The 26,125-nt window shown below is 62.8% G+C and overlaps 3 protein-coding genes across 3 annotated transcripts in view; 1 reads left to right on the plus strand and 2 right to left on the minus strand.

Annotated features, from left to right (window-relative positions):
• Window positions 1-711: 711 nt before the first annotated feature.
• On the plus strand, window positions 712-3,468 carry PTRH1 (peptidyl-tRNA hydrolase 1 homolog). The gene is made up of 5 exons (XM_056352465.1): window positions 712-839; window positions 1,475-1,694; window positions 1,840-1,939; window positions 2,570-2,615; window positions 3,054-3,468. Exons 1-5 carry the CDS (start codon window positions 774-776, stop codon window positions 3,243-3,245), a joined length of 624 nt encoding a protein of 207 aa, XP_056208440.1. The 5' UTR covers window positions 712-773; the 3' UTR covers window positions 3,246-3,468.
• Window positions 3,469-5,128: 1,660 nt separating this feature from the next.
• Window positions 5,129-11,641, minus strand: CERCAM (cerebral endothelial cell adhesion molecule). Its single transcript, XM_056353029.1, has 13 exons — window positions 11,430-11,641; window positions 9,740-9,850; window positions 9,406-9,523; window positions 9,193-9,327; window positions 8,905-9,109; window positions 8,720-8,839; window positions 8,493-8,569; window positions 8,204-8,310; window positions 7,960-8,092; window positions 7,674-7,801; window positions 7,393-7,596; window positions 6,167-6,403; window positions 5,129-5,553 (listed from the first exon to the last, which is right to left on the minus strand). Exons 1-12 carry the CDS (start codon window positions 11,618-11,620, stop codon window positions 6,169-6,171), a joined length of 1,764 nt encoding a protein of 587 aa, XP_056209004.1. The 5' UTR covers window positions 11,621-11,641; the 3' UTR covers window positions 5,129-5,553; window positions 6,167-6,168.
• A 12,836-nt stretch (window positions 11,642-24,477) lies between these two features.
• Window positions 24,478-26,125, minus strand: part of URM1 (ubiquitin related modifier 1) — a 17,091-nt gene continuing 15,443 nt past the window's right edge. The window contains exons 4-5 of the mRNA XM_056352354.1: window positions 25,453-25,501; window positions 24,478-24,731 (exon numbers count right to left, since the gene is read on the minus strand). Of these exons, the coding sequence (XP_056208329.1) occupies window positions 24,663-24,731; window positions 25,453-25,501 (118 nt within the window). The 3' untranslated portion in view covers window positions 24,478-24,662. The remainder of the gene's footprint in view (window positions 24,732-25,452; window positions 25,502-26,125) is intronic.

Raw genomic sequence — 26,125 nt, forward strand, 5'->3', positions numbered from 1 at the left:
TAAAGATGCTGCCTCCCTTCTCCGGCTCCCAGCCTGGTGTACCCCAGCCCTCTGGGGACCCTTCACCCTCTGTGAATCCAGGCTGATAGCTTTCAAAGAGCAGATGACGGCATCCTCCCACCAGCCATGGGAGAGGTCCAGCACCTTCTGCCAGCTGTGGAAAAGAGCTGCGAGTGAAGCCCGGTGCCATGCTACTGGACTGGGGGACTGTCACACAGCCCTGGAATGAAGCTCTGCTCTGCTGGCAGGGCCAGGAGCCACCCAGGGCTGGAGGGCAGCTGGGGGAAGGTGAGGGATCATGTATCCCCAAACCCAGCCATGCCTAAAGGCTAAGGATAGCGTTGAGCAGTAACATAACATAAAGCACGGGCCCGAAGACACTCTGCAGGGACCCCTCTCTCGGCCCTCCGCAGCGGTTCCCCCGGCACCGCCCGGCCAAGCGGCCGCCATCCCGTTCCGGCCTGAGGGGCCGCCCCCAGGCCGCGGCCCACAGTGCCCCCACAGGGGGCCCCCACAGCTCGCCCAGCTGCATGTCCCGCTCCCCGCCGCAGCCGCCCCTCCGCGCTGGCGCTGGGGGCTGGGCCGGCCGAGCCGCGGGCCTTTACCGCAGCGGCGGGTACGGCCCCGGCGAGGGCGGAGCGCGTTCAGCCCCACGCCACCGCCCCGGACCCGCCCGCTCGCAAGCAAGATGGCGGCGGGGGCGAGGCGAGGCGGCGCCGGGCCATTGGCGGCGCGCGGCCGTGACGTCCCGGGGAAAGGGAGCACGCGGCGCGATGCTGGCGGCGGAGCTGGCGGGGCGCGCGCGGCTGCTCGTCAGCCCGGGGGGGCCGCGCGTCATGGTGGGGCGGGGCCGGGGCCTCCGGGCGCAGAGGGGCGGGGGGAGGGGAGGGGATTGCGGGGCAGGGGGCGGGCGGGGGGATATGGGGCCTGAGGGGACCAGGCTGTGAGGGGGGCGGCGGGGAGAGCGGGGCCGGGGGGGACCGGGGCTGTGAGGGGGGCACCGGGGAGAGCGGGGCTGGGCCGGGGGGGGGGGTCGGGGCGGCGAGGGGGGCACCGGGGAGATCGGGGCTGGGGGGGACCGCGGGTGTGGGGGGGGCACCGGGGAGAGCGGGGCTGGGGGGGAACCGGCGATGTGGGGGGGGCAGCGGGGAAATTGGGGCGAGTGGGGGCCAGGGTGGCGAGGGGGGCACTGGGGAGATTGGGGCTGGGGGGGTGTCGGGGCGGTGAGGGGGGCACCGGGGAGATTGGGGCTGGGGGGGACCAGCGGTGTGGGGGGGGGCAGCGGGGAGATTGGGGCTGGGGGAGCCCAGCCAGCTGGGGGGAGCAGGGGGGATAGGATCCGAGGGAATGGAGGCTGAGGGGTCGAGTCAGTGAGGAGTGGGCCTGGGGGGTGCTGGGGGCACGGGTTAGGCCCGTGGAGGGGCTGGGGGCCTCATGGCAGCCCAGCAGAGCCCTGTTGACACCCGGCGGGCAGGTGGCCGGCCTGGGCAACTACGGGCTGTGGGGGACGCGGCACAGCACGGGCATGGCGGTGCTGGACCGGCTGGCCCGGCAGCTGGCGGTGGCCGAGGGCTGGCGGGTGGACAGGCGGTGCTGCTCCGACATCGCCCTGGCTGCAGCCCACGGCCTGGAGCTGGTGCTGCTCAAGCCACGGAGGCTCATGAACCTCAACGGGCTCAGTGTCGCCAGTGCTGGTGAGCAGCTCGGTCACCCCCAAAACCTGCCGTGCCACCAGGCCTGTGGCAGCCCTGCTTTCCCCCTGCAGCCCCGCTCCGCAGGGTCAGGGCCTGGTGAGTCTGCCTCCCCCTGCTTTCTTGGGTTGTATTTCTGTTTCCAAAGCTGAGATCTACAGCCTCCGCCCAGAAGACATTTACCTGGTTCATGATGACCTGGACAAGGCCCTGGGCAAGGTGGCCATCAAACTGGGAGGCAGTGCGAGGTACGGGGCGGCCCCAGCTCTGGTTGCACAAGCTGTTTTGAGGCTTTGTCATGCCCTTACAGGCACATGGGCCATTCCTGGCCCCATCCCACCATCCTGCTGGTGTTTTCAGCACCAGCACCAGCCCTGGGCTTGATCCCAGTTGCAGAGGCAACAGCTGGCTGTTTGGGCAGTCTCCCAGTTCCTGCACTGGCAGGAAGGGCAGGGAGCCTCCTGGAAGCGGCTGCGAGCTGGATCCAGCCCATCGGCTGCACCGCATGGGCTTTTTATAGCACTCTGCCTGCCCCAGTGCCAGCTCCTGTCAGCCTTGAGACATTTAACCTAGGAAATCTTCCACTGCGGGATGGGGCAGGGATGGTACTGGGCCATAGTGCTCAGTCACACATGCACCAGCAGCAGCAAGAGCTGAGTGCACAGAACGTGCTATCCCAGCCCTGCTTCCCTCGTCCCTCCACAGCTGCTTGCAGCCCCAGGGGCTAGATGTTCCTGCAGAGCCAGGGCACAGGGCCTGCAGTCCCTGGCTGGGACCACATTCCCAAGTCCCTGCAGTGAGAGACCCCGAGCCTATACCGTATGTGTAAGGGGGTGTCTCTTACAGACTAATGGTGGATTTTCTCCTTCTTTCCCAAGGGGACACAACGGGGTCCGATCCTGCATCAGTGCTTTGCACTCCAATGTGAGTGGGCCTCAGTGGAAGGGGATCAATCCTGCCCCTACCTCAATGCATGGCTTGTCAGCCCCCTGCTCCCATTCTTCTTACTCTCCTCGGACAAGCCCCTGCTCCCTTTCTTCTTCCCCCTTTTCTCCTTCCCCTCCTTCCCTCTGCTTCCCTGAGGGCTGATGTTGGTTTGGCCGCCATGGAGGACATGGAAACAATTAGCTCAAGCGTCTCTGCCAGGCCTGGCAGGAGCCTGGGATCTCAGCACAGCCCAGCAAAACTGTTTTCCAAAATCATGTTTCTTGGAGCAAGCACTCAAAACCACCTGGAAAACACGAGGGGCTGGCTCTCTCACCGCCCAGCCCCACTCACAGCACTGTCCCCTTGCCTCAGCTCTTATCTCAGCCCAGCCCTTGAGGTAAAGCTGCTCCAGCTCTCCTTCTTCTGCCTCCCCAGGAGATGACCCGGCTTAGGGTTGGCATTGGGCGGCCAGAAGGTGAAGTGACAGTGTCCAGCTATGTCCTGGCTCCATTCAGCGCTGAGGAGCAGGAGAGGCTGAAGCAGGTCCTGGCCCAGGCAGCCACCTGCCTGCTGGAGCACATCCAGCAGAGGAGAGCGCTTGCAGGGGAACGGGGGGACAGGGGCTGACGCGAACCCCTGGGGACCCACATGGCCAATGGACAGGGTGCTGCGGACTCTCCGGGATGACCATGGCATGGAGCACAGCTGGTCCTGCTGGGCAGCCTGGCTGGGTGCTGGGGCAGCCCCCATCTGTCCCCACACAGAAGCGAGCAGCTCCTGTCCCGCTCAAGCCCCTGCGGTGGCTTCATATGGCAGTTTGGCACTGAAATGAAATAAACCGTCACACTTGGCTCTGCCCTGCTTCTGCCCCTGTCACCCACACCGCTGGCTGAACTCAGGCAGTCCCTGGTTCTGTGGCTCACATCCATGTTCCATCCCTGTTCCACCAGCCCAGGCTGGAGGGAAGCTTCCAGCGGGAAGTGGGGAGTGATGGGAGTGACTTCCACAGGGTCCAAAACCACTTTGGCTTTGTCAACTGCGGCAAGCACAAGTCACCTCAACTCATAGCTCTGCAGCACACAAGGGCTGCTCCCACTGAGCTGCAGCAAGTTTCAGGGCTGGCCTCACCGGTTTTGAGTTGCGTGGGTTTTAAGCCAGAACCCTGGAGCTTCCAACAGCTGGAGGAGTTCTGGCTCCTCCTCGCAGACCTGTTACGGGTCTCACAGTGGAGAAGGCAGCCCAAGAAGCGGTGTCTCCCACCACCACTGCCGCAGCTTCCCAAAGCACTGGGCTCTGTCGGCATGTCCTGCCCGGCTGCGTGCCCTGCACCGAGTGCCCCAGCACTGGCAGTTCCTCACCTATGTCCCAGCAGGCGCAGGCACAAGCACCGGGGCCCTGGCTCAGTCACACGTACTGCAGTGCTGCGGCTGCCTCCTTCCTCTGCTCCATCCCCAGCTCCTCCCATAGCACTGAGGCTACCTGCAACCAGGGAACAGGCAGGGAAGCAAAGTGTCCCCAGCTTGCCATCACCTCTTCACCCTGCTGTGCCACCTGTGCCTGTACTGGCTGGTGGTTGTGGTTGCAGACCATGCATTTGGCCATCTCCTTCTCCGTGTTCTCTAGTAGATCCACTCAGATCTTCAGGTCCTGCGTGATCTCCTGGAGCTGGTTGTTCTCCTTCAGGTCCCTGCTATAGCTGTTCAACCTGCAGCTCTCCTGGATCATTTGGTGGCCTTGGACATCCCACTGTGGGTCTCAGCTACCGAGGCTTCCACCCACTACTCCATCACCTTCATTAAGCTGTGGGGAGAAGAGGGGTGCAGCCCCTCAAACCCTGGGTGAAGGCAGCCACCCACCGCCCGGGCTAACCCCAGCACCTGCTCCACGGCCACAGGGGCTGGGCCACTGCCAGGCAGGGGTGCAGAGAGGTGGCAGCTCAGGGGGACCTGGCAGGGAGCTCACACCACCCCAGCTCACCCAGCCCAGGGATACTTGCAGAGTTTTTAAGGAAATTGCTCCTCCACCCCAGAAAACTCTCGGTTTCAACCAAATGTTGCTCTGCCGAGGAGCTGAGGTTTACACCAAACAAGCCTGGGCTCTTGGAAAGCAAACACCCTCCTCCAGAGCTGGCCGCAAAGGTGACAGATACCGGAGCCCAGCAGGACTGGGCTGCACATCTCCACGCTGAGGCTGGTGTTGGGTTTTCAGTCCCAAGGCCAAACCTAGCACCAATGACGGAAATCGTTCCCATCAGCATTCCCCGGGGGGGGAGCTGAGCTCCGTGGAAATGCCACCCACCTTCTCACGCCTGGATCCCAAGGGAGAGCTTCAGTCTCACACTCCCAGCCCACCCTCCTCCCTCCCTTTCCCCATTACAGTTTGCATTCCCAAAGCAATCCTGGGCAGGGGGAACCGCCAGACCCTCACCGCTGCACCTCTGAGGCAACCCCAGCAAGGTATGCCCTGGGGACATTACGTGGGGCGATGCCACCCGGCAGAGCCAGCACCCGTCACGTCAGCTCAAACAGTCTGATTTAATCCTCACTGGGCTTCAGCCCAGACGTGGCACAGGCCAGGGACAAGCCCAGTTGGTGGCAGGAGGCCACGTGTGCCACCACAGGAGCCAGCCCCTGGCCTGAAAATCACTCCCTAAAGTCCAAGCCGGTGGGAGACGGCAGAGTTGGCATCGCTCAGGTTGGTCCTGGAGACATGTCCTCAGCAGAGGCAGAGCACAGCGCTCCCCTAGTCCCTCCACCTGGCAGGGAACAGGCTCTCCAGGAGCCCTGGGATGAATCCTGCCTTGGGTGGATTTGGCACATGCAAATTCGAAGAACCCTGGGGGATCTGTCCAGGGCAGCTGTGTCTCTCAAGCAGGAGCAGACAGGATCAGGCCACTGGCCCGCGGTGCTCCCAGCGGGGTCACAGTCCCTCATCCCTAGGAGGCAAGGATGCAAATGTTAGCTGTCCAGGCAGCAGCAGCCCCGACGACGACGTGTTCACGCCTGCAGCAGAGGCGGCGGGAGGGTTGTTTTCCAGCCTCCCCAGCCTGGCCGCAGGAGAGGCTCTGCTGCCAGCATAAGCAACCTCAGACAGGGAAAGTCTGACCCGGTGTTAACCCGTTAACCATGGCAGCGCTGCCTTGCATGCCTGCAGCCGCCACAGGGACACAGCCCAGGGAGCAAGCAGCAGCACCGGGGTGAAGCTTTCCCCCGTGAAATGCCCTCAGCTAACTCCAAACCTGGGTGACTTTTTCAGGAGGTGAAGGAGCATTGTCCCTTCCTCATTTGAGGGGCTGGGGAGTGGCAGGATCCGGTCCCTGGGTCCCCTCCAGCCCACTGCAGCCCCACATCCCTTTCCCCGCCTGGAAGAGAGGTCCTCATCTCTGTTTCCCAGTGCTTTGAGTCTGATGGGGAGAGCTGCTGACACATGGCAAAAAGGAACTAGGCACCCAGGACACATCCAAACACTGCGCTCGCAGGGAGATGCTTCCCAGCCACTCTGTCCCCTGTCCCCAGCACCACGTGCTCAGGTCCCACAGCCTCGCTCACCGTCACAGCTCGTCACGGGCGGTGGAGCGGAGGTGGCCAGCGCTGCCCCGTGAGTCCCTCAGGGTCTTCTGTGAGCCAGTCCAGTCGGTCTTCTTGCCATCGTCATCCCAGATGGTGGAGGTCTCGGTGTCACTCAGCCAGTTGCTGTCCCCAGCATAGTGGGTAGGGTAAACCAGGAGCGGGTGAGCTGAAAACACCAGCAGGTCCCGAGGGGCAAAGTGCCGCTTGTAATCCTCGCTGGGGAAAGCAGAGGGGACCCGAGAGGAGAGACTGGCTTACAGAGCATGGTCCAGTGGAGAAAAAAAGGCTGGAAAAACTGTACTGATCACCTGGGGAAGGCACTGTGCAGGGCAGGTGATGGGGAGGGACACGGGGGTACCGGGGAGGGGGTCCAGGGAAGGCAGCCAAGCTGGGGGTCTGCCTTGTACTGCTGCTGCCTGCAGAGCCTGGCTGGGGAGGGACCACAGAGGGACTGCAGAGGGGATGGCACCCACCTCTCCCCACCAGCCTCGGTGGCACGGGGCCGGCCCTGGAGCGGAGGGGGTCTCTGGCACAGCACCTCACTGGCCCGGCCCTGGCTGGCCCCAGGCCAGGCTGTCTGGGTTATCCGGGCAAGCATGGGACTCCCAGCTGCTCCTGGTTCACATCCAGAGCACTAACCCACCCCTCCATCCACCTCCAGCCTCCCTTTTACATGCCTAATCCCTCCATTTTGCCATTCTCCTCACTGGCTTTCCTACCCCCTCCTCCCCCAGGACACTCTGCTGCCAGCACTCACACACTCCCTAAATCGCCTCCCCCTCCCCAGACTCAACCTTGCTGCTGACCCCCACCTGGGAAGAGTGGCACAGAGGTGCCCCAAGGTGGGGCTAAGACCCACAACCAGGGGCAGAGGATGACATAGACCCCCAGCGCCAGGGTACAGGGGGTTGCTCCTCTCTTGCCAAGGGGCCAAGACTCGTGTGTGGGGCCAGCATCAAGCCCCAGTTCCATCCTCACCACCATCCCCCCACCCAGCACTGGCAGAGGGCCATTTTCCAGCGGCCGGCAGCCAGGCAGCGGCTGGGGTGGAATGAGCTCATGCTACAGATGTTTTCTTCCAGCATGAGTAACACTGGCAGGGGGGAGCCGGGTGGGATGGTGACAGCAGAGAAGAAACACATGCTCCCTCACCGGCACAGCCATGCTGCTCCACAAGCACCCCTCCTGCACCACTCGCTCCTTACTTGGGGTGCTTGTCATACATGATGGGCAGGAACTCGTCCACCGGCAGCATTTTGGAGAGGGGCTCAGCAGCCAGCAGCTTCTGCGCCCCACGGTGGGAGATGGCGTAGGCCAGCGTCCAGTACGAGTACCCGGCCACCACCAGGTTTCGCACGCCCTCCACAGGTGCCTCATCCTCTGCGTTCACCTGCTTCCTCCCCAGGTAGCTGCAGGGCGGGCATCGAGCCATGAGAGCCACCCCCAGGGACTCCCACCCCACGTCCCCCCAAGCCCCAGCACCTACATGAGGTCCCAGTCCTGCTGCGCTCCCTCCAGCTCCTCCATCAGCTGCCTCAGCCGTGCCGGGAAGGCGGCCTCGAAGCGCACATCATCCTCGAAGACCACTGACTGCTCCAGCCTCCGAGAAACGATCTGTGGGGAGGGGGCAGAGGTGCAAACCCATTCCAGCACCATGCTGGGCCATACGGGTCCACTCACCCTGACAAGACACCCCTTTCCCCACATCCTCCAGAGACCTGGTGATGCTCACGGGGTCCCAGCCCCATGCAGGTGGTCCCGCAGCCCCATACCTCCTTCCAGATGTTGTAGTGGCTGAGGAAGCAGCCGACCTCACCCTTAGTGAGCGTGCGGCCAGAGAAGGGGTCATAGTACCCGGGGAGCAGGTCCACCCCCAAGACCTTGATGTCACTGCTGTTGAGGGTGCTGCAAGGCAAGTGACAGCATTGGCGAGGTGTGTGTGTCCCCTGACCCCGTCACCTCCCCAAGGTGACGGCAGGATGCTGGCAAAGTAGAGATGTGTTCCCCCATGGTCACCTCCCATCCACGGCATCCATCACCCGCGGGGCAATCTCCAGCTCCTGCAAGGACTCCAGCATCCGCCGGCGCCGGTCCGGCCTCCGCACCAGGTTGATGAGGAAGATCTGAAGAGGAAGGGGAGAGCCCCTCCAAGGGGGCATGTTGTCGCAGGGTGGGGACACAGCCTGCCCGGCCACTGCAGGATGGGGGAAGGGGGCTTGGCCAAAGCCTGCGGCAGGCTTTGCCATAGATGGATGCAGATAGAGGGATGGACAGGGGGACGTGGGGGGGTCCACTTGGCACTTACTTCATCAAAGCCCATTTTTGTGAGTGGCTTGGGGAGGAAGGAAACGTGCCTGGAGCGCTGCATGGGGGGGCCATCCACTGCAGAGAGAGGGGACACCCGGTCAGTGAAGCCCACACCCCTGCGGTCAGGAACCAGGGCTGACAGCCCTGCCCCGGGGACCAGCACCAGCTCCCTTCACCCCTGGGGCAGGAGACACCTCCATGACCCCAGCACCCACAGGCACTCACCCATGGCCTCCAGCGTGAGATGCACAAAGTTGGCGTGTTCATCCTCCAGCGTCTGGTGGGCCTTCACGGGGACATTGATGTAGCCAAAGCGCTGCTGGTTGCACACATGGACCTCCACACCTGCCGGGTGGGACGAGTGAGCACTGCAGCCCCCCCAAACCTCCCCCCGTCCCCTCAGCACTCACCGGCTGCCTGGCAGGAGTAGGCAAAGACAATGATATCATCGAAGGCCCAGGTGTAGTTGGGATGGGGCGGGTAGAAAGCCAACCGCAAAGTCTCTTCCTTCCGCAGGTCGATCAGGAAGGTGGCATAGACCATGGGGACGGAGAAGCAGCCCGTCCGCTGCCGGTTCTTGGTGGGGAAGTAGTCAGCCGTCCGGCGGTAGTAGCCCTGTGGCACACTGGCATGAAGCCTCTACAGTGGGGGACTCCTCTGCTGGGGGCGGGGTGGGGATCCCCTGCCCTGGGACGTACCTGGGGTGTGATGCCACACCAGAAGTTGGAGTAGAAGGTCTGTGAGTCCAGCATCGGGGCCACAACCGACTTGTTCTGCGCCATGAGAAACTTGAGGGTCTGGTTGTTGGTCAGGATGCTGTCAGTGTCCACAAACTGTGGGGACAGCACAGGTCCTGGAGGCGTGAGGACACCTGCCTCAGCCCCCTCCCCAGCAGTGCCCGTGTCCCTTACCAGGATGTAGTCCGCCTGCTGCTCCCGGGCGTAGGTGAGAGCCTCCTGCTTCAGCCTCATCAGGTTTTCATAGCGTTTGTCGCTCCAGTGCTTGGGCCCGAGCTCGTCGGGGTAGGAGCTGGGCAGGGGGGAGGCAGGGGTTAACCCCGCTCGCTGGGAACGCACAAACTTGGTGCATGCTGCTGCATGCTGGCAGGCTGAGTCAGCCCAGGTCTGTCTCCATGCGGCTCCTGGCAGTGTCCCCGGACAGGGACAGGGAGCAGAGCAGAGTGCTGCTTCAGGAGCCCCTGGCAGCCCGTGCCTGCTGCCCACCCCCGCACTCCCCCAGCCTCACCTGGGCTCCTCCTGCACCTTCCAGGCCACTGAGTGATAGTCCTTCCCCACTGCCCCCAGCCACTCCCGCAGCATTGCTGTGGTGTTGTCCGAGTTGTGGTCAGTCGCACACCTGGGGTGAGAAGACGTCAGCCCCTGGGGTCCCCCCAAGGGACAGCCGCAGCCCCCTCCCCACACTAGAAGCAATCCCAGGGCCAAGACGCTGAGCCAGCGACAGACTCGCTTGGGAGCACAACATGTAATTTGAAGGAACCGAGGCTGCACTGGCAGGAGGGGGAACGCGAATGGGTAATTTCTTTCCCGGTGCCACGGCCGGCCAGGCTGTCCCACAGCTCTCCTGCCATGTCCCTGCAGCCTGGCAGCAGCCCTGGCCATGCCGTCCCCGTCCCAACCCTGCAGCTGCCCACCACCCCCTTGCCCATGCATATCACAGCACCCCACACACCCCGCAGCACCCCACACACCCCGCAGCACCCCACAGCTCCAGCAGCCAGAGGAAAGGCCCTGACAAGCAGCTAAAATCCTCCTCCAAAACGTTCCTTTGCCATGCACGGCCACCGTCCCCAGCTTTTCCACCCCACCTCACAACAGCGTTTGTTGGGCACCCCAGCACAGACAGGGCTGAGCCCCACATTGCACTGGGGCAACTCCCCAGTCCCCACACTCTACACATCAGAGAGCCCTGAGCTTCCCCCCAGGACCCTCCGGGATGCAGGGGACAAGGCAGGACCCGTGCCCCCCACGGCTCCCAGCTCCGCAGGCAGCTCTTGAAACACCCCGCAGGGCCCTGCAGCTGGGGGCTCCCAGGGGCTGCAGCAGGCGAAGGGAGGACCCCTGCTCCTCTGCTGCTGGCAGCCGCCCCTTGCCCCAGCCCAGCTACCCCTGCCAGGACTCCCCTGCCAGCCCCCACCTCGGTCCCCCGCAAAAGCAGCTACAGAAAAGTTTCCAACAAGCTCAGGCGAGAGACAGCGGCGGAGTGTGAAAGAGAAGGAATGGGGGTCTTCTCCCAGCTGCCCCCCCAGCACGGCAAAAGGCGGTTTGGGGGTGTCTTTGGGGAAGGGGGGGCTGGGGCCGAGCCCTGCAGGGAGGGGGAAGGCAGCGCCTGCCCCTGGCGACGCAGAATCCCCCTGAGCCCAGGGCTCCCCTCCCTTGCCAGCCCCGCAGCTTCGGGGGGGGGAAGGTGGGGGTCCTGTCCCCTCACTGTGTCGCAGCACCCAGCCCCTCCCGGGTCCCTGCTGGGTCTCGCACCCGGGGCAGTGTCACCCCTCACCCTTTGGGGCGTGGGGGGGTGTTACCACCAGGGTCCCTGTCCCCCCGGGTCCCCACTCCCCCCCAAGCCACCATTCCCTCAGATCTCTGCTGCCTCCACCCAGGGCCCTGTTATTTCAAGATCCCTTCGAGCTCCCCCAACTCTCCCCAGCTTCCCCGTTCCCCTCTCGCCGTTGCCCTTTGGGTCCCCACTACCCCCGGCTTCCCATTCCCCCCCAGTCCCACCTATCCCCCAGGACCCCTCTTCCCCCCCCAGCATCCCCACTCCCCCGGGGCTCACCGCTACCCCCAGCGTCCCTGCGACCCCAGCATCCCGGCTCACCCCGGGGGTCCCCACTCCCCCCCAGCCCCCTCCGCCCGCCGGCTTCCTGCCGCCCCCGCACCCCGGGGTCCCGGCTTCCCCCAGGGTCCCCGTCCCTCACCACAGGGCGATGCTCCCCGCGGGATAGTCCATGCGCTCCAGGGCTCCCAGGCAGTGCGGCAGCGAGTGCTGCGCGTTACGGGCCAGGAGGGCGAGCACCACCCGGGGGGCGACCGGCCCGGGCCCGGTGCCGGTGCCGGTGCCGATGCCCAGCAGCAGGAGCAGGGCGCAGAGCGGCCCCGCGGCGCCCATGGCGGCGGCGGGCGGGGAAGGGGCGGGCTGAGACCCGCCGCGCTCAGCGCACCCCCGCCCCCGCCCCCGGCCCGGCCCCGCCGTGAGCCCCGGGGGCGGGGGGTCGGTGTGGGTGTTGGGTTTCTTTAAATAAACCCGATATCGGGAAACAGCCCCCGCAGCCCACGGCTGGGGGTGAGAGGCCGCGGAGGCACCCCCGGTACCCCCTCCCTGAGGATGCTCCTGGGCATTCCCGTGTGCCCCCTGCCAAGCTCGGGGTCGGGTCCTGCGGCGCCCAGCACCGCGTGGCTGGGTGATGGGCAAGCGGATGGGGGGCTCGTGGCTGGGGGGGCGGTAGCCAGGGGTGATCATGGCCGGGGGAGGCTCCTGGCCAGGCGGGCTGGTGGCCAGGGGGCCCTCGTGTCCTGAGTCGTGGCTGGGTGGCTCTCCCCCATCACGTGCCAAGGGAGCCCACCCCACCAAGTCATGTCTCACCCAGGCTGCCCGCCATGGCTGGCCACCTGCGGCCCCTCAAGCGTGCCTGCAACGTGTGGGGGCCACCGGCAGCCCCGAGGCCTTTGGGCCATTTGGCCAAAGCCACCCGTTAACCACCCGCCCCATGAACACGGCCTCCGGCTCCGCAGCAAGCTGGGAGAGGGCCACCTCCTGTGGAGCAGCAGCTGCAGCCCCCCACCAGCCGTGCCGCGCACCCCCCTGCCGCTGTGGCCCCGCAGCCCAAGTGAGTGGCCGGTGCCGTGCGTGGGCCAACCCGCACCCACCCGTAGCAGGGCAGGGGCCTGGCCGGGTGGGCGCTCCAGCCGGCTGCCCCCGCTGCCAGGGGCCCCCGGGAGGGCTGCGGCAGGGGGGGGTCGGGGGGCGAACGCTCCAGCGGCACCTGGAAGAAGCAACGGAGAGAGTGGGGGGCCAGGGGGGCAGCGGGGGTCCCCGGCGATGCAGAGGAGCAGCGGGGCGGGGGGCGACCCCAGAAGCCGAGCACAGCCGGACCCCTAACCCGTGTCCAGACCGCGCCCGCCTGTGTGCCCCCACACACCCCGGGAGAGCTGGCCGGGGGCAGCCCCTCTCCCCCCGCAGCAGCCCGCGGGCGCGGCCCCGCGGCCCGAACAGGGGCGGGGGCGAAGGCAGGGCAGCGGGGATGCCCGCGGAGCCCACGGCCGGCCCGGTCCCGCGGGGACACGCACCCGGCTGCATCGCCCCCCCGCCGCCCGGCCCCGCGCTCGGCCGCTGCTGCCACCTCCAGGCCCCGCGGCGCAGCACGGCGCGGCACGGCCGGGGGCAGCCGGGTACCGGCACTCGGTGGGGAGTCAGGGGCTGCAGGGTCCACCAGAGCTGGATCTGATCCCCGTGTCCCTACATCCTTCCATCCCCACCCTTCCTCATCTCTGCATCCCTTCACCCCCACATCCCTGCATCCCCACATCCCTCCATTGCTGCATCCCTGCATCCCTTCCCTTCTTCATCCCTGTATCCCTTCACCCTTACATCCCTCCATCCCCACATCCTGCATCCCTCACCCCTATATCCCTGCATCCCCACATTCCTCCATCACTGCGTTCTTGCATCCTTTCCCTTCTTCATCCCTGCATCCCTTTGGCCCTATATCCCTGCATCCCATTGTCCCTACATCCCTGCATCCCCTTGTCCCTACATGCCTTCCCCTGTACATCCCTGCATCTCTTATGTCCCCACATCCCTCTATCCCTGTGTCCTCTCCTGGGGGTCACAGACAGCCCTCCCCTGCCTTCAGCACCTGGGAAGGGCAGAGAGGGATTGCAGTGCTGGATATAACAGGATTCTGGGAGGCCTGGATCCCAGGAGGCCAAGCAGGGTGGTTCCCAGCCTGCAGACTGGGATGAAGCCCACAGAGCCCTGACACCCTGCACCACACTGGGGCCAGGGGCTCCCGAGCCTGGACATGCCCTGGTCTGGGCTGGGGCCAGCCCTGGGATGCTGCTCGGTGAGCAAGAGCAACACACCTCATCGTTGCCTGGAGTTTTTTCCCAGGAAATCCCACTGTGTTCTCAGCCCTGTTGTGCCCTGCCCCAAGGATGCAGCATCCCTGGCCTGGTGCGGTTCCGCCACTGGTGCACAGCCACGGCCCTGCTGCCCTGGCACCGCACACACCAACGCCCCAGCCGTTGGCTTGGGGACTGGAGAGGGAAAGACCACTCTGTCCACAGCCCCACCACCCCTGCGGTGGGCGGAAGAAGGGGGTGCTGTCACTGCGCTCTGACATGGGGAAACTGAGGCATGGGGCGATGCAATGTGCAGCACACGGGTGGGCCAGGAGTGGCCAAGGGATGAAGTGTCCTGTGCCTGCCCTCGCAGGCTCGGCTGGGGTCAGGATTATCCCTGTCCCTGCAGCCAGGTCTGCAGCCTGCCTTCCCCCCGCAGCCCGGCTGCCACGGGGCTCGTGGCAGACCCTTGGAGGCCGCTGGGGGCTCGGCAACACCTTGCAAGCGGCTTTGCCCATGCAATGGAAGACACCCCCCCAAGTGAACCTGTGGAGAAGGGGGAAATGGTGGTTACCTGCCAGGGCACCCACTGCATGTCCTCAGGGTGACGACCACCCAGCTCTGCGCTGCAGCTCAGCATCTCCATCTCCACCACTCTGCTAGCACAGGGCTGTGACGGTCCCCGCACCCCAGGAGCAGGACTGGCAGGGAGGTGGCAGGTCCCCACAGGGCCCAGGGTGTCCCAACGGCTCCACGTACCCATGGTGATGCCTGTAACACAGAGCCAGCGTCAGGCCTGGAAGCATCTGCCCGGAAAAAGAGGCACTGCACATTTCCGACAGTATATTTTCTTTTTTGACAGGAAGAAGTTGCTTTTGGACCCAGGGCTGAGATTTTTGGCCACCTCTCACCTCTCTCTCTCCACCCCTTCCTTGGAATTTTCTGAGATTTTCAGCAAAGCCTTTGAAAAGCTCCGAGTTCCTCAAATGTCACATTTTTCTGCTTTAAAAGTCTCAGGTTTGGTTGCAAAACCCAAATATATAAAGATGTATATGTGTGTGTGTGGAAATGCAGAGATTCTGTGGGTATGTGCATGGCCGGGGGGTCGGTGCAAGTCCCCTGGCCGTGAACTGGTTTTATTGAACTTATTTCACAAGAAAAAACATCCCAGGGGCCCAGTTGGCTGCCAAGGTCCATGGTGCCCCTGGGTGCCCCCAGGGGTCCCCATTCCCGTGCCATGATGCTGCCCGAGTTACACTGACCCCTCCAGACCGCTGCCCTGACTCATCCAGCTCACAACCATGGCCCAGTTCACAGGTGGGGAAACTGAGGCACAGAGCCTGTACAGCCCCCCAGCATCTGCCCAGCCAGTGGGGATCCTGGACCCAAGGGAGTGTCTGAGACCCCACCATGCTCCCTGCTCTTCGAGGCCCTCAACCTGAGCATTCCAGCTGTTCCAGCTGTTTTCACCACCCTCCAGCTGTTGGGTAGCTCAGGAGGCCAGCACTCCCCTCCCAGCTGGGTTTTCCTTCCAGGTCTCTGCTAAATCCATCGCATCCACGGGCGCCACTCTGCTTTCCTCCTCGGCAGGCTGCTTCCGCAGCATGCAAAATCTACAGATCTTCCCACCCAGAAAAATCCAAGGAGATTTTGGCCATCTTGGGGGGATTTTGGCCATCCTGGGGGAGATCCTGGCCACCCAAGGGGGTTTTGGCCTACCCAATAGATGCTTTGCCAGAGGAGCTGGAGGCTGGCGGGAGCAGCATCCCCATCTCAGCCAGTGGGGAATCAGTGCCACCGTAAATGGGGCAGACACATGTCTCTGGTCCCAGCACCCACTGGGCTGCATCTCTCCCGCACCTCAGCCCATCGAGAGACAGCCTGGGGTGTCCCTGGTGGGCTGTGAACATCGGGGAGGGAGAAGCCTCCCCAGGGGTCCCTCTTGATGCCCCGCTGGGCGCAGGGAGCCAGGGACATGTTCGAGCCCTGCAGCGGCCAAATCCTGACCCCCCCTGGCTGGCGTAGCTGGCTCAGCCTCAGAACAGTCCCTTTTCTCCCCAGGTTGGACCACACCTGTTGGCATCAGAGCCAGGGGTGCCCAGAGCCAGCATCCCCTGGCTGTGGGTGGCAAAGGGGACCCAGCACCCATCAGCCCTGGGAGTGGGCAGAGGGACGCCTCCCTCAGCGAGGGGAAACTGAGGTAGAAGGGTGACCCCAAACTGCCCCAGCCCCATGGGGCAGGGAAATGCCGCGCACCCTGCCAGGGCTTCACTCTGGGGGCGATAGGAAGCTGCTCCCTATCCCCTCACTGCACCCTCGTGGAGGGATGGCAACAGAGGAGTACCCTGATGGGATGGGTCCCCCCCAACATGCTGACCCGTGTGCTCCCACCCCCTCCCTCCTCTCCCCGCCCCAGCAGGGCTGACAGTCGGTCCCCGTCCCAAACCGGGACAGCTGTGACCGACAACAAAGCTGTCCCCTTCGGCACAATACCCTTCTGTCCCCCCCCAGATGCTGACCGCTGGGGTGGGCAGCGGCCGGGCTGGAGGCGTCGAGGGGCTGTGCCAGGCCCCCGCTGGCAGGGGACAATGTTGGCAGTGATGGAGAGTAGGTATTTCAAAAGGTTTTGTTTTCGAGTTGACCCGCCGAGCCGGCGTGACCCTGCAGCCCCCCACCCAGTCCTGCTCCTCCGTCCCAATAGAAACCGGCCACATTCCTGACCTCGGGGAGGCAGGGGGGGGGGGAGTTTCAAACCTCCCTGGGAAGGAGACAATGGGGGTGTCAGGGCCGTGATTTAGGAGGGGGGGCTCTTTCCATCACAAAGGCGAGACAAAGGCACTCTACGCTGGGAAAGGGGCTTCGGCGGCGGCTCAGGAGTGGGGCCATGGTATTGTGCCTGGCCAGCCGGCCTCGGCCTCGGCCTCGGCAGCAGGGTAGCCAGGGCCCACTGGGTGCCACCGGCTGCTACCAGGTCCCACCAGGTCCTCTTGGGTCCCACCAGGCTGGCCATCCCAGCCCCTACCACAGCCATCCCTGCAGCCACCCTGGGGACCAGGGTCTGGTGGCTTCACGGGTGTCACCATCTCCCATGGTGGGAGGGAGCGAGTCCTCCATTCCCACAAGGGACAGCTGGGGCAACCCCAGCTCCCCACAGCACCCCATGCTAGGGTGGCTGGCCAGGGACTAGCCCAGCACAGGGGCTGTGGGGACCCCATGGGTCAGCGCTGGGACCCCAGGGAGGGCCCATGCAGGTGGATGTGCAGCCCCAGCCCCCCAGCCCCCCCTCCCTGTCGGCCTTCCCTGGGTGCCCAGGGCCAGGGTCCCACTGTCCTCTCCCAGGGCCAGTCCCGGGGCTGAGGGATGAGCAGCTCCTCTGTGAGCTGGTCAAAGGGGCTTTGTGCACCCCGGGGCTGCCAGTGCCCAGCACCACACGCCACCGCCAGCACGGGCACCACACGGTGCCCACCCTGTCCCCATCCCACAGCCGGCACCCCCCCAACCCCCCTTTTCCCAACTGTCCCCTGCTCTGACCCTCCTCCTCCATCCCTGGGGGGGCTCAGCCCCAAACAGTAGCAAGCCCCCCAAAAAAGCCAAGAAACTGCTTAAGCAGATGCCCAACTTACAGTGTCCTCTGCCGCCGCTGAGCCTGTGTCTCCGGCTGGCTTCCTGGTGCCGAAGGGCTCAGAGCCTGCACAGAGAGGGGATATTTTTACAGGAGAAATATTTTTCTCCCGGTGCTGGATGGTTGATCCAAAGGAAAAGCTGGAAACAAGTTCATTGGCTTTTCTCTCGCTCCCTCTCCTTGCCCTAATTTTTTTTTTCCTGGCAGCTGGTGGGAGGAAGGGAGCTGGCAAGGTGATGCTTTTTTGGGAAGAGGGGAACTGCTGGTGAAAGAGGCATTCACCGCGCTGGGAGCCTGGGAAAGCCGAGAGCCAGGGGGCCGGCAGGAGGGCGGGAGCCTGATCACTGACCGTCGTGCTGAGGCTGACTGCTGTGCCGGGGCTGACCGCCGTGCCGGGGCTGACCGCCATGCCGGGGCTGACCACCCTGCTGGGGCTGACCGCTGTGCTGGGGCTGACTGCCATGCCAGGGCTGACCACTCTGCTGGGCCTGACCACCATGCCGGGGCTGACCGCCGTGCCAGGGCTCACGGCTGTGCCAGGGCTGACCACCGCACCGGGGCTGACCACCGTGCTGGGACTCCTGGCCACGCCGATGCTGGCCGAGCGGAGGCCGGTGGCAGGTGGAGGGGGGCTGGCAGGGTGCAGCAGGAAGCCAATGACATCATGTTGTGGGGGTTTTTCCAGGATGAAATGCAATTTGCAGACGACTTCCCCAGCTGGCCGCGAGCACTGGGCTCCGTGACAAGGCCAGGTCCCCCCAGGACATGCAGGCGCCTGCTGAGGGAGTGCAGAGCTGGGCCCGGGATTTATTTTTTCCCCTTTTTGGGTCAGAAAGAGTGCCTAATGCCCTGGTGCTGTGCGAGGGGCTCCCTGGCACGCAGCAAGCAGGCTGAGCAGACCACAGCCCGGCACAGTCGGCGCCAGCGCCCCGTCAGGGACCCCCCATCCCCGTGGCAGGGCAGGATCCGGCCCCAGCCGCCCAGCCCAGGATGGCTCCTTTCGCCTCTTCCCTCTTAATTTTGTTTAGAAACTTGTCAGGTTGGTACATAAAGGAGGTGGAAAGATCAATCCCGGCTTTTCATCAGTGTGGGAAAAAGTATTTCACTAATCCATATTTATTGGTGTAAGGAGCAGGGGGGGGGGGAGGGGGGAGGGCAAGAGACCCTAATGGTCAGGAGCAAAGGACAGAAGGGACAGTTTAAGGCTGCCCTTTTCGGAGAGGTCACATGTCACCAAAATCTTTCGGTTGTCTCGGGATTGGTTACATTCTGTTCTCTTTTTTTCTATTGAGGTTGCCAAGCAACTGGGTAAGACCAGCCAAGATATTTTCTTTATTACAAGTGGAGCAGAAAGCAGCAAGGAGGAGAGAGATAAAAAAAAAAAAAAAAAAAAAAAAAAAAGAGAGAGAGAGAAGAAGTTTAGACAATTAACATTTATAGGATCACATAACTTCATTAACTTGGCTGAGATTTGGGAAAGAGACTTCAAAAAAAAAAAAGGTGGTCAAGGGAGCATTAGGAATTACAGCGAGTTAAAAGGCCGGCAGGTCCGGGGCTAAAACAATGCCAGGGAGGTGTGGGCAGTAGTAGGGGCAGCAATAGGGGCAGCAATAGGGGCAGCAGTAGGGGCAGAGGTAGGGGCAGAGGTAGGGGCAGCGGTAGGGGCAGAGGTAGGGGCAGCGGTAGGGGCAGCGGTAGGGGCAGCAGTAGGGGCAGTGATAGGGGCAGCGGTAGGGGCAGCGGTAGGGGCAGAGGTAGGGGCAGCAATAGGGGCAGTTGTAGGGGCAGCGGCCTGGGGCAGCAGCAGAGGCAGCGGCAGGGGCTGCCCTGCAAGGGCTCCCACCACCCGGAGAGCTGCCTGGTCCTGGGCCATGGTGATGACCCAGGCAGGGGCCTTCAGCTGCTGCTGCTGCTGCTGCTGCATTATTTCTTTAATGCCACCTTTCTTTTGATTTTCATCCTTCTAGGAAGCAAGTTCATTGCTAACAGCGCTGGCAGGGAGGGGTGGGTGCGTAGGGAGCCCCTTGCAGGGGCCATGGCAGGAGCTGGGCATCCCCCTGGCCCCCGCTGTGGCATGTGTCAGAGGCTGTGGGCACGTGGCTGTCCCCAGGCCCTGGGACACCCTCACACCTCTGCAGGGTGGGCAAAATCTCCCAGGGCTGAGAACGTGACTGTGGGAGCGCAGCCCCCAGCTGCAGATCCCTGACCCTGGGTCCCTGCTCAGGGCTCAGGCCTGGCACTGTCCCTGGGCTGTCCCCTGGCACAGACCTGGCCCCACCGCAGGCAGGGGACATTGCTGGGGGCAGGCGACAGGGACCGGGGTCACCCCACAGCTCCGTGGGGCTGGGCTGCTCCAAGCATCCTGGGGGCTGTGGGGGCTTCTCTCCCCACGTCAGCTGATGCTCTCTTGGTGATGATCACCTCTCCCCAAGCGGGCAGACCCTGGGCAAGGACACGGGGAGGAGGTGAGGAGGGGCAAGTACAGTCCCCTCCGGTGAATCCCCCCAGCCCCTGCACGCCCCTCCAGCATCCCCCCTCCCCCGGTTCTGCCCAGGGACCCCAGTGGCACCCAGGGCATGGCGGGGTGCAGGCGGGAGCCGGCCCCACACTCTTCCCCGCGGTTACGGGGACCCCCAGTGGGCCTGGGCTGGGGGGGTCCCCGGACGGGGAGAGGCAGGCGATGCCCCCGCTCCCCTGGCCAGAGCCCGCAGCTGCCGGCCTGGCAAGTCGGTAATATTCATTAGGGGAAAACAATGAGAATTATTTATCCCCGGCACTTTCCCTGCCGTGGGGGGCCGGGGTAGGGTGCAGGTGACCCCGTACCCCACTGGGGACCCGGGCAGTGCCACTCTCGTGGCAGCAGAACCGGGGCGAGGGGTCCTCGAGGGGAACCGAAGGGGCGGGAGGCGACCCCAGCCCCAGCCCTGCACGGCGGCTTAGGGGGGACCCCCGTACCCCCGAGAGGGGCTCACCCCGGCCGTCCCCGGGGCCGGGCGCCAGGACCCCGCGGCAGGGCGCACCCCGGGCCCCGAGCGCCGGGCCCGGGCGGGTGCGGGGGCTCCGGGCCGTGCCGTGCCGAGCCGAGGCGGGCCGGGGGCTGGGGTTTGGGAGCTGTGTCTTTAAGAGATGGCTGGCTCCAGGTTGCAGCTGCTGTTTCTGTGCTATAGAGACAGTGGAGATTCATTACTCCTAAAACACAATGGGCATTTATCACCCCGTGGTGTTATTCAAATCCAGTACCAATTGAAGGTCATCCCCATTCTTTTCTCGCCGGCTCTGCAACACATTTATTGTTGTGCCGTTCAACTAAAAGCCCTGCCCGGCCCCGGCGCAGCCCGCAGAGCCCCGGTGTGCGCATCCCTCCCGGGCGGATTTGGGACCCTCCCGGGTGGATACGGCGTGGAGGACGCGGGGCAGCGCCGGGGCGGCTCGGCGCGGCTCGGGGCCGGCGGCAGGTGCACCGGAGCCCGCCGCTGTGCCCCGCCGAGCCGCGGGGGCCGCCCGCTCCGCCCCCGCCGGACGCACTTTCCGCGCCCCGTGGAAACTCGGAGCCCCGCGGGCCGGAGGGCGGCTCGGGCGGCCGGGGGTCCGCCGCTCGGCCGGCCCCAGCCCGCCCCCGGGGGGACCTGCCCGGCCCCGCCGCGGAGCGGCCGCGGCCGCCGGCACCGGCGGGGGAAGCGCCGGCAGCGGGCCGGGATTTTCCCTGCCTGGAGAGGGGGGATTTGTTCCCAACTTCGTGGGAGCCGGTCGGTGAGGAGGGGCTGGGGGAGAAGCCTGGATTTTTCCTCTTTTTCCTTTATTTTTTTTTTAATTATTACTAGCAATATGCCCCCCCACCCCACTCCAGCTGGGCATTTATACATTTCGGCGGTTTTTCAAAGTGCCCGAATTTCGAGGACGATCCGCTTGAAACTGGTGAATTCTGCGAGGCGGGAGCGGCGGCGGCCGCGGCAGAGCCGGGGGTCTGTGCCCGCAGCCCCGCGGCATCACCCCGCCAAGCCCCGGGAGCCACCGAGCCCCGCCGGCGGCAGCCGGCCCCGGCGCACCCATCCTCGCTCACCGGGGCTGCTCTGCCGGGGCCCAATCGCTGGTTTTCGTTTTCTGGCTTTTTTTTTCTTCTTTCTTTTTTCTTTTTTTTTTCTTGATGATGGTTTAATTTTTTTTATAAGGGCTTAATTTTTTTTTTTTTTTCGGGCGGGGGTAAGAAAGGAGTTGATAAAACCGAGCCTCTCGCCGTGCCGTTGAATGGACAGCGGCTGCGGAGCGCCGCGGCTGCGCTGGAAACTTGTTGGGGCCGGAGCAGCGGCTCCGCAGGGCCGGGGAGCGGGGAGCGGGGAGCGGCGGCGGGCAGCCGCCCGGTGCCCGTGTGTCCTTGTTTTCCAGGCTCCAGCCGGATTCCCCCTGGAAGACCCCGCGAGCCCAGGATGGGAATCTCCGCTCCTGATTGTCCAAACGCAATTCTTGTGCGATGGAGCCGTACGAACCAAGAATTGTGTCTGGACATCTGTAGCAGAGGTTCCAACTCCAGCGGCCGGGCTGCGGGACGGCGCTCGGGGCGGCGGAGGAGGGACGGCCCCTGCCCGGGCCGGGGGCCCGCAGGTAACGGCTCCCGCCCCGGCCGAGCCCCGCCAGGCCGGCACCGAAGCACCGGCGGCGGCTCCGCGCCGCTCCGCGCGGCCGGGGCTCGGCCCTGATGCGTCAAACAGCGGCGGAGTCCTCACCGGGCCGGGCAGGCACCGGGCAGGGCCGGCGGGGCCGAGCCGGGGCCGCTGGGGCCGGAGCCGAGCACGGAGGGCGAGCGCCCCGGCCCTGCGGCTCCATCTCGGCATATCCTTCCGGGATTTATTGATTTATTTATATTTTTAATCGCGTTTTAATTTCATGGAATTTATTTCGGCGTGCGGCCGGCCCTGGGGCGCGGCGGGGACCTCTCAGCAGCGGGGGCCGAGGTCCCCGCCGGCCGGGACACCCCTCGCCTCCTGCCGCCGTAGCGGCCGCCCCGGGTCCCCGCCGAGCCGGGCACCGTCCCCGCGGCTCGGGCACCGGGCGGGCTGGGCGGCGATCGGCCCGGCCGCGGCTGTCCCCCGGAGCTCCCGGAGCCGCGGCCGGGGGAAGGCTGGGAACAGAGAGGCTTTATGGCTCCGCAAGCCAGGCGGCTCGGCCGGGGCTGCCAAGGAAACCCAGGAGGAGGAGGAAAGCATTACAAGACCCGAGCAAAATTTCACCAAGAGCCTACCTAGGACAAAGCTAGAGGCAGAGAATGTTTTAAAAGGCTTTTATTTCAGAAACTTTTTTTTTTTTCTGTGTGCATTTCAAGATTTTGCTGTACCCCTCTTTTCCCCTCCCTCCCCTGGCTACCCTCATCTTCCCATTTCTAGCTTTTCTTTTTTTTTTAGCAATGATTGGCAGCTTTTACTACAGCAGAAGCTAAGCCATCTGGGTCTACCTGCGCTAGCAAGGGGAATAACACCTCCGGGGGAAGGAACTCATCCTATCGTGAGCAAACAGCTGGGGGGATAAGAACAGACAAGCCCAGCCTAAGGCAAAAATGCAGTGTAGAGGCAGGGCAGGCAGCAGCGCTGAAGACAAACCTGCCTTTTCCCACTTGGGTTTAAGCCCGTTTCAAGCTGCACGCCACACAGGTTCCTTGTTTTTCAGCCAGCTCCCACCATCACCTGGAATCCCTGCTCCACTCCCCCAGCCCACCAAAGCTAATGGCCATCAACTCAGGACAAGAGAAGAGCCTGTGGCCCGTCTGTATCACTTACAAACAGTGCAAGTGGGATCAAGTCGCTGCAACTGGATTTGGAAAAGGCTGAATATTGGTTCGTTCCCAGCAGTGGGCTTGAAGTTAGGGTTTCTCAGATGCAGCAGCATCGTAGCCTGTGGGTGCTTTTAGTTACACAGGTTGTGGTGGGGTGAACGTAAACGTGAGAGGAATCACCGCAGAAGTCAGATGGGGGAACTACTCTTTGGCACTCCCTCTGCATCAGACAGAGTAACTCCTCTGTCAGGCACGGGACGGGAAAGGCTCCTTGTACGGAGCGCTCGGGGCATCAGGCCCAGCTGCCCGAGCAGGGGCTGGTGCACTGCACTGCTCAGAGCCTCTCGGCTCCTCCTTGGCAGCTCCCAGAGATTGAGGACAGGGCGAGCAGTGTGTGGTGCAGATCAGCTCTGACACGCACCGATGGAGCTTACTGTACTGGCGAACCCTCTGCCCCAGGAGAGCCGCTGCTGAGGCAGGAGCGCTGCTGCCGGCGACCACCGTGTGCTGCCGCAGCCACGCTGAAATGCAGGTGAGCAGGGCAGGGGGGAGCACAGGAAGGACAACCCTGGTCGGATACTCCTAGAAGCTTGTGCAGCACATTTCAGACCTGTTGGCGCCAATGCTATCTTCTCTGACCCCTTCCCTCTGCTCTCGCCGCGGCCTCCTGGCTAGCAGGCCAGCCAGCCCATTTCTCTGAGGAAACTTCTGGAAAGCAACAGCATCCATGCCCTAGCAGAGCTGTGCACACCCACTTCCGCTGCACTCACAGGACTTCCTCAGGGCACGCAGTAAGAAGCCTCCCGCTCCCACTGATGGAAAGGGTTAAAAGCCACTGACTTTCTTTCCAGGGTGTCCAGCCCCAGCCCTTCCCTGGACAGGCTGCAGCAACACAGCTCCCCACCTGCACAGAACGCAATGCAGGCTGATCAATTCTGTCCATCACAGTGACAGAAAGATAATTTGCTGCCCTTATCACTCTGTGCTGTCTCAGGCCAGGCATGGGTTTGTTTCCCCTCCAACCAAATGGTTATAAATTGACATTGTTCGTGGGCTAGTACTTCAACCTGCCTCAGCTCAGGTATGGAAGATTTATAAGGCACCAGAAAAACAAAACCAAAAAAGCCTATTTCCTCTCCTACTTCCCATAAATAAACATCACAACAAGTGGAAAGTCACTGCAGAGGGTTCTGAAACTGTAATGTCCGCTACTTTGCAGAAAAGCTAGTAAAGTAACCTTTTGTTTCCTTGCACTTCATATCTTGCCGTTCCCATGGCTGGTGAACAGACTGCACCAACACTAAGTATTGTATCAAAAGAATACCAGCTCCCAGCACCACAGCTCCTCCAGAATGCCTCACTACCAGCAAAGACAGATCATCCTACTCCAGGTTCAGCACCCCTCTTCCTCCCATCACAACAAAACAAAGTCCCACATGCTGCAGGTGCTCTCTGCTTGTTTAGGGTACCTGAAAGTGCAGTCAGGAGAGGTGAAATGAGGACCAAAAGATGGATGCTGTTGTGGTGGACAGCAGGCCGCGTGCTGACAGGGCTTTATTTGCATGTCTAGTAACAAGTGAACGTGGTGGGAAGATGCAGAAACTGGCACAGGCAGTTCAAGAGAGGTTTGGGTGGGTTTAGGTTTTTGTTTGGTTTTTTTTTGCCCAGGGACGTGGATTTACATCCTCTTGTTTTTCCAGGAGTTCACCCACCATGCAATGTTGAGATGAAAAGCACATTGTCCTGGTCCTGGAGTTTATAATCCAGCTCACCCTGCAGGCCAAGGGAAAAAAAAAAAGGTTTAAATGTAATTTCCAAATACTAGCTGCAAAGAGAAAACAGCTCATAGAAAAGATGGTGAGTGTTAGGGAGAGCAGAAGGGGATAGACCGATGTTTTCATCATAATGGAAGCAAGGGTGAGAGATCAGACAAGGAGCTGATGTTCACTATCCCACACTGCTTTCTGGGCAGGGTTTTGACAGAACAGGTGGTTGCCTGAGGCAGGAAAATAGTTAGGGTCTGTCTGTTGTCTGAGCACAACAGTGGGCTGAAAGGGGACAATATTTACCAGTTGCCTGTTGGGGCAGAAATCTCCCCAGGGGTGCCCTCCCCTGCTATGGCACCACCTCATGCCAGTGAAGGCGGTCTGCTGGGGGCTGGGAAGCTGCCTAGTACCCACTGAGCTCTTACCCCACGTGTGGGGGAGACCTGCTAGCAGCCAGAGGTGTGAAGCCTGTTGCCAGAGGCCGGGGGAAACGGGTGATCTCCCTTCAGACACTGGCTGGCTGATGAGACTCAGCAGGTTAGAGAAAAGGCTCTGAGCTTCTGAACAGCCCTGTACAACACAGGGAGGGAGATCCCAGCCTGCCCCTTCCCCTCAAATATGAGATGCTTTGCTTAGGGCAAGAATCAGAAATAGCTTCTCTGAGAGCAACCACAGTACAGACAGAGCAATATTTTCATCAAAGAAAGTCAAACTGAAGGAGTACAGACCATTAGTTCCCAGTCTGCGTCGTTGATCAGCACCAAAATTCCTGGTCTCCTGCAGAACAGAAAGAAATAATAAGAATACAGGGCTGCTAAAAAGCTTCACAAATAGTTAAGAACAAGGGATGTTACAGCACAGATCACAAGCTGACTGCCTATAAAGCCAAAGAGAAAAAGGAGTCCTAGCACGGAGGTGGAAACAGGTACAGTCTGTGCCCTTTCTAGAGCAAATACAGGGGAGGCAGGAGCAATCCCAAAGCTCATTTGAATCAAAATGTACCATTCCTGAGGATGCTCTAAGATGACTACATTTCCGTATGATGTAGAAAAGCCAGGTAATTAAAACCCACGCACTACAGTCGAGCGCAGAAAGCTCGATGTGAAGGTAGGGAAAGCTATTCTGGTGCCCCTACCAAAGGCACTCGACACCCGGGGATCCACTCCGAGCCCCTGATTACAGGCAAAGGGATTCCCTCTCTTTGATCTTCAGTGTCCTGCAATTGTCTCTCCTGTTACCAGGGGACCTGGCACACGCTTCAGCTCACAAAGATCCGTGACGAATGTTAAACACCCCCAGCGCCACCCCGTAGTCAGGGATGGCTTGCACAGCTCACTCTGCTCCATTTCTCTTGGCTTCCCCCCCCCCCCCCCCCCGCCCCCCGCCACTCCCTCCACGAGG

Source organism: Falco biarmicus, chromosome 9, assembly GCF_023638135.1.
Source record: "Falco biarmicus isolate bFalBia1 chromosome 9, bFalBia1.pri, whole genome shotgun sequence".
NCBI classification, from domain to species: Eukaryota; Metazoa; Chordata; class Aves; order Falconiformes; family Falconidae; genus Falco; species Falco biarmicus.

Coding starts and splice junctions, on each gene's coding strand:
- PTRH1 (XM_056352465.1), top strand. CDS start 774: ATGCTGGCGGCGGAGCTGGCGGGGCGCGCGCGGCTGCTCGTCAGCCCG. Junction 1,940..2,569: donor AAACTGGGAGGCAGTGCGAG/GTACGGGGCGGC, acceptor TTCTTTCCCAAG/GGGACACAACGGGGTCCGAT. Junction 2,616..3,053: donor TCAGTGCTTTGCACTCCAAT/GTGAGTGGGCCT, acceptor CTGCCTCCCCAG/GAGATGACCCGGCTTAGGGT.
- CERCAM (XM_056353029.1), bottom strand. CDS start 11,620: ATGGGCGCCGCGGGGCCGCTCTGCGCCCTGCTCCTGCTGCTGGGCATC. Junction 7,597..7,673: donor CAGCAGGACTGGGACCTCAT/GTAGGTGCTGGG, acceptor CCCGCCCTGCAG/CTACCTGGGGAGGAAGCAGG. Junction 6,404..7,392: donor ATGTATGACAAGCACCCCAA/GTAAGGAGCGAG, acceptor TGCTTTCCCCAG/CGAGGATTACAAGCGGCACT.